The sequence below is a fragment of the Cherax quadricarinatus genome, chromosome 3 (assembly GCF_038502225.1).
Source record: "Cherax quadricarinatus isolate ZL_2023a chromosome 3, ASM3850222v1, whole genome shotgun sequence".
Lineage (NCBI taxonomy): Eukaryota > Metazoa > Arthropoda > Malacostraca > Decapoda > Parastacidae > Cherax > Cherax quadricarinatus.
The window spans coordinates 36,639,648-36,646,358 of record NC_091294.1 but is presented as its reverse complement, the minus strand read 5'-3'; the positions used below and the strand labels follow the sequence as shown (position 1 = coordinate 36,646,358).

At 38.9% G+C, this 6,711-nt stretch overlaps 1 protein-coding gene across 9 annotated transcripts in view; it reads right to left on the bottom strand.

Annotated features, from left to right (window-relative positions):
* Positions 1-1,817: 1,817 nt before the first annotated feature.
* The window catches only part of LOC128706518 (serine protease inhibitor dipetalogastin-like), a 35,146-nt gene continuing 30,252 nt past the window's right edge, over positions 1,818-6,711 (bottom strand). For 7 of the 9 annotated variants that reach the window (XR_011392776.1, XR_011392782.1, XR_011392774.1 and 4 more), the window contains 4 exons: positions 6,483-6,632; positions 3,963-4,115; positions 3,447-3,583; positions 1,818-1,934 (listed from right to left, as the gene is read on the bottom strand). Coding sequence is in view for 2 of the 9 variants with exons in the window: in XM_070091270.1 (XP_069947371.1) it covers positions 3,519-3,583; positions 3,963-4,115; positions 6,483-6,632 (368 nt within the window). In the remaining 7 variants the exon portion in view is untranslated. The remainder of the gene's footprint in view (positions 1,935-3,446; positions 3,584-3,962; positions 4,116-6,482; positions 6,633-6,711) is intronic. The other 2 variants (XM_070091270.1, XM_070091260.1) reach the window with 1 other exon arrangement.

Sequence of the window (6,711 nt, the reverse complement as noted above, 5' to 3'; positions counted from 1 at the left end):
AGGTACACCCCCGTCACCGCCCCCTGCCTATGACATTGATTCAGTATGTCCTTGCAATAATTTGCCAACCCGTATTTCATATTCTTTACCCTGGTCCCCTCCTCCTACACAAAACTTATGTATCGCCGGTTTGTCCGCCTCTTCCCACTAACACACCAACTCCCCCCAACCCCCACCAACCCCTCTCGCTTCCCCTCCACCAGGGAATGAGATGAAACAGGCCCGGTGGCCTGGTGGCTAAAGCTCCCGCTTCACACACGGAGGGCCCGGGTTCGATTCCCGGCGGGTGGAAACATTTCGACACGTTTCCTTACACCTGTTGTCCTGTTCACCTAGCAGCAAATAGGTACCTGGGTGTTAGTCGACTGGTGTGGGTCGCATCCTGGGGGACAAGATTAAGGACCCCAATGGAAATAAGTTAGATAGTCCTCAATGACGCACTGACTTTCCTGGGTGGTTAACCCTCCGGGGTTAAAAATCCGAACGAAATCTTATCTTATCTAACACCACCTACCTGAATGCTGGCTACCTTGGACCAAAACGTCTAGCGTTGGCTGGGCGCCAATGTATTGGCCAGTGTGGTACGACGGTGAGCACTGCGTACCTTGTTCAAAGGTTTGAGTCTCCTTCGGCCAGAGATTAGCGTTTGTGAACATTTCGCCTGGTGTGCGAATTATATATATATATATATATATATATATATATATATATATATATATATATATATATATATATCTCGTGCCGAATGTGTAAAACTGGTCAATTAGCAAGAACTCATTTAAAATTAAGTCCTTTCTAAAATTTTCTCTTATACGTTTAAAGATATATTTTTTTCATTAATGTTAATGTAAAAATTTTTAATTTTGCACCAAAAGAATCTTAGAAAACTTACCTAACCTTATTATAACAGGAACAATTTATTTTAGCCTAACCCAACTTAATATATTTTAGATTTGTTTAAAATAATTTAATACTAAACAAACACAGTGAAATATGTTTTTTTCGTTAGGTTCAGAATGATTTTGGCGAAATTATTGCTTACACAAATTTTCGCTTGTCCTATATGGCAAGATGAGCGTTGCTATTTAAGCCAAGATCGCAAGTTCTGCCTATTCGGCACGACATATATATATATATATATATATATATATATATATATATATATATATATATATATATATATATATATATATATATATATATATATATATATATATATATATATATATATATATATATATATATATATATATATATATATACATGGAGGTACCACCTCTAGAACTGGACTGGGAAATCTCCTCCCCAGAGAAGACAATGAACGTACCTCAGGGAAAATTCAAGGTTCTCCCCGAAGCTGTTTGAATATTTTCTTCTCCTACCACCCCCTATATTTTTAAGCTACATGTGAACTTTATTAACAGACTGAATACATTGATATAAAACACAAACATGAATATACTGGTACAATATATCAAAGGTTATGAATCTCCTCCAGCTCCTCCGAAGCTGGAGGCGAGCCCAGTATTCAGCATGCATTTACCCTCTGGATGGCCACGCTGAGGCGCTGGTGGTGTCGATGAGTCTGGAACCCAGTTCTTTAAGGAAACGTGTGGCATGTTTATTTATTTATTCATTTATCTTTATTTATTTATTTATTTCTGGTTCAAAAATGTCTCAATGAAATTGTGTGTCCCTCTCAATTTTCATTTTTTTTGTTGTTGTTCTGTGGCAACTGCCTTGGTTGTGTGTAAGTCAATTACATGTGTAGCATGACTTTAATGAAGTGAAGGATAGTATTAAAAATAAAGCAAAAATATTGTCTTCTAGCTTTATTAGTGAAATTTAAGATGAGAAATATCACGTCTCCAATATCGTCAACGAAGCAAAACAAACGATTTCAAAACCAGTGTTTCAGGTGATCTTCACACCACCTGGAGACATGAGACGTGTGTGAAATGACTTGGTAGTTGAATCATCTCGAGAGTTTGTGTTTTACCCAAAGACAATTTATGAAAAATTGTATATAACTGTAATACATAAGAGTCTTAATATTATTAAATCCTATATATATAAATTAACAAATGCCTCCTTTATTATGTAAAGTTTTTGTATAAAATGGAAAAAGAAATCACATAGAAAGCAGTAATTAATATTATTTCAAGACAGGATAAAGTTTTACTCATAAATATGAGGCATTTAGGATATTTAAATATTTTCCTTAAATTCCACTTAATTAGATGTTTGGAAACAACGTGTTGAAAGGAATATCAATACAATTTTATTAGAAAGGTGCTAATTATAATTTTATTCTAACCAAGGACTATGTAAGTGAGATAAAATGTAAATAAAGCATACTATGGTAACAAATCTTTGTTGGCATAAATCCGTTCTGAAAGTAACATTCGTATTGGATATTGCATGTTACCTCCACAGCTGTCAAAACCAAGTCGTGTTAATACAAGTGCTCCCATATACCTGCATATTTTCTACCTGTGATGATAGAGAAGGTTCGGTAGATTGTATTTTTTGAGACATGAGACTAGAGCAAGAGGTTGATGTGCAGGCAGGAATAACAGGGGACATCCTTCCGTGAATTAAAGAGTAACTTAGGGGAAAGAGAAGTAAAAACTGCCGTGTCGGAAGGATCGATATTAGTGCTATTACTGTTTTTTATTCATATGAAAAATATTGTAGATGGGATTGAGTCAGTTCAGCCATCATCAGTTTAAGTTGATCGCCTACTACTCTCTACCTGTTTCCAGGTATCAGAGTTATAGCCTTCCAGGAGTTTTCGATGGTCTAGCATCTTACACCAGCACAAATAACCCGCACATAAAAGAGAGAAGCTTACGACGACGTTTCGGTCCGACTTGGACCATTGACAAAGTGACTTTGTCAATGGTCCAAGTCGGACCGAAACGTCGTCGTAAGCTTCTCTCTTTTTTGTGCGGGTTATTTGTGCATCGTTCCAGTCACGGTATTGTGCCTTTTTGTTATTTATCTTACACCAGGCTTTTTCTTATATCTACTTTCTTTTCCAGATCACTGCTCATTGTTACTCAGCTCTCTTGTTTCACTCAGTATTAGAGTACCTGTATTCGTCAAAGGTAAAAGAGACTTCAGTGACAACAAGTCGGATTATCGCTCGTGTGAGTGTGGAGATCGAAGTCTTGAGCCACAACTTTTACATATCCCTTGTTTATTATATTTGTTTTTATAAAGCGTAATTTATTTTATGGACCAGTTCATTTCATTCGTACATAAGCTGTACGAAAAAAAAATATTTAAATTCTTCGCATAACATTTCCATCATTCATCTATGTCAAATGCCTCGATTTCTCCCAGTGAGATTTAAAAGAGAAAAACCAAAATATATTTATAAAAAAATATTAATGCAAGAATATATACGCATGAATATATACAAAAAATAATTCAGAACTTACGAATACAAGCACCTAAATGCAGTGTTAGGTTCTTACAGTTTAAGACTCCTAGAAAACAAGACTTGCTGTAGGTTATCCCGTCCGTTTCACAGGATTGCCAGACAAACTGCAAGCTCCTGGACACTTGTTTTTCCGCTCTGAAAAGAAAAGAGGCACTTATTACAATGCCACGGCTGTGTAAAAGTTGTAGAGTAATCAAAGTTCTTAAGTAATTTGACTAAACCCAGGGATGCAGCTAGCATTTTCTATGATGATCCCGCTACTGTGGTGCTGGAAGAGAAAGAATGAGACCCCATTTATCTCTTGGGTATCAGCTTCTTTGAGGAAACTTGTGAGAACTTTTTCCAGCAGCAAAGTAAGAGAACGAAAGTATCTCATCTCTTTCTTTCACATACTCATACGGTTTTGTGTATATTGGATTTAATATAATGTATAAATTTAAGAAAAATTTTTTTATTAGTCTAATTTTTTAATGAAAGTAATGATATACATAATCACACTGTCTTCAAAACTCACGACATTCGCCCTTATGTGTAATACTCAAGTTCAGCTGAGGATTGTTGCAGGCCTCAACGTCCAGGGAACAGGAGTTGTAGTAAGTATTTCCGTCTGATCCACACACAGGGTCGTATGCGAAAGGACAGTTTTGCGGACACTGAGTTGTATTCTCTGGAAAGCAGAGTCACATGCTATAATGTGAATTTCTGGGTCTATTCGTTTCTTTGTATAAAACTCTAAATATTTCGTATGGATTATAAAATTCCCTTATGTCTTCATCTTATATCTATATATCCTTTTGCTGGCCCCGTCCATGGTGAATATTCTGAAAGTGCGTATTTATAAATTTAGATTCATATATACTTCGAGATGCATAGATCATGAAAAAAATTATGCTAATATCAGTGCAAGGGAGCTAGGTCCCTTGCAGTGGTCCTCTTTCTTAGTCTTTGACTGACTACATTACTAATACTACTATTACCTTTACCACCACCTCTCTGCTTCCTTTCCGACTATCTTGTCCCGTCCCTCTCTGCTGGCCTATATATACTGCCTCTTCTCCTTTTTGTAAGTGTGACTTTGTAAATGGTCCAAGTCCGACCGAAATGTCGTCCTAAGCTCCTCTCACATGTGCAGGTTATTTATTTTTTGTTAGAGTCATGATATTGTGCCTTTTTGTTATTTAGTGGCTACTAAGTCCACTCTCTCCCTGCTCTAAGAGTCTTTTCATACCTCATCTTAAAGTTATGCATGGATCCTGGGTGTGTGTGTGCGTGTATGTGTTTGTGTGTGTGCGTTTGAGCGTGTATGCGTGTGTGTGTGTGCGTGTGTGTGTGTGTGTGTGTGTGTGTGTGTGTGTGTGTGTGTGTGTGTGTGTGTGTGTGTGTGTGTGTGTGTGTGTGTGTGTGTGTGTGTGTATGTGTATGTGTGTGTGTTTGTGTGTGTGTGTGTGTGTGTACTCACCTAGTTCTCACCTAGTTAAGGTTGCGGGGGTCGAGTCCGAGCTCCTGGCCCCGCCTCTTCACTGATCGCTACTAGGTCACTCTCCCCGAGCCGTGAGCTTTATCATACCTCTGCTTAAAGCTATGTATGGATCCTGCCTCCACTACATCGCTTCCCAAACTATTCCACTTACTGACTACTCTGTGGCTGAAGAAATACTTCCTAACATCCCTGTGATTCATCTGTGTCTTTAGCTTCCAACTGTGTCCCCTTGTTACTGTGTCCAATCTCTGGAACATCCTGTCTTTGTCCACCTTGTCAATTCCTCTCAGTATTTTGTATGTCGTTATCATGTCCCCCCTATCTCTCCTGTCCTCCAGTGTCGTCAGGTTGATTTCCCTTAACCTCTCCTCGTAGGACATACCTCTTAGCTCTGGGACTAGTCTTGTTGCAAACCTTTGCACTTTCTCTAGTTTCTTTACGTGCTTGGCTAGGTGTGGGTTCCAAACTGGTGCCGCATACTCCAATATGGGCCTAACGTACACGGTGTACAGGGTCCTGAACGATTCCTTATTAAGATGTCGGAATGCTGTTCTGAGGTTTGCTAGGCGCCCATATGCTGCAGCAGTTATTTGGTTGATGTGCGCTTCAGGAGATGTGCCTGGTGTTATACTCACCCCAAGATCTTTTTCCTTGAGTGAGGTTTGTAGTCTCTGACCCCCTAGACTGTGTGTGTGTCTGTGTGTTTGTGTCTGTGTCTGTGTGTGTGTGTAGGTTTGTGTGTGTGTGTACTTACTAAGAGACTCTGTAGTGGTCGACACTGATTTCCTGTGTGAATTCATTTATAGGATTATTTGTATATTTATAAATGTGCGTGCGTGCATCCGTGTGTGTGCGAGAGTGCTGTGTGTAGCGTGCATGAGTACGTGAATGCTTGTCTATGAAAGATATGTGCATCTACTCTTTCCGGCTTTACGCACTATATTTGTGGATTTTTTAATGCATCTCTGGACACACGTACAAACTGCTTGTGCACTTGTAATAGTTTAAACTACTTTGGCATCAACTACTTTATAATCAGTGTCTTTGCCTGTCTATTACTTGGCTTCTGTTGCGTATTATTTGCTTTTTTTTCACAGCCATCTGAAAGCTATACACTAAAACACTAATACTATTGACCAGGTTGCTCCACATATAGGTTAACATCGTATGTCAGTGAATAAGTGTTTTTGTTTGTATGGGCGGGTGAGTTTGTGTATGTGGGTGGGAGTGCATTTGTGTATGAATGTGAAATCCCACATTTACACTTGCCCACTTACAATCCATCTCAGCACCTTGTCTTGTCTTTAAACTGGCCTATTAAGAGTTTACTCCTTTTAAGCCTGGCGGGCCCTATCATACCTTTGCTTAGACCTGACGCCTATTTAAGCCATCTTCACACCTCTGACACATCTGTGACTAACTTCCAACTGTGTTCTCGTGTATCAGTTTTCAGTATCACAAACACTCTTCCCATGTACTGATTATCCCGATCTCTTAAATATGGAAAAAAAACCCAGAAGAAACAAAAACAAACACACGTATGTTATGACATACTACATTCGTTTTCATGAGCAATACTCAGGTTCCAGTGAGGGTTATTGCAGGCCTCGACTTTCAATTGGCAAGGATTGCTGTAGGTGTTCCCGTCCGTTCCACACACAGGCTGGTACTCCTTGGTGCAACCCTTGGGACACTGAGTCGTTTCTGGGAAGTAGAGTAACTTGCTCAAGTCTATGGAAACAGAGAGATGAAGGAGGGGAAAGGTATAAGAAATGATTGTGTG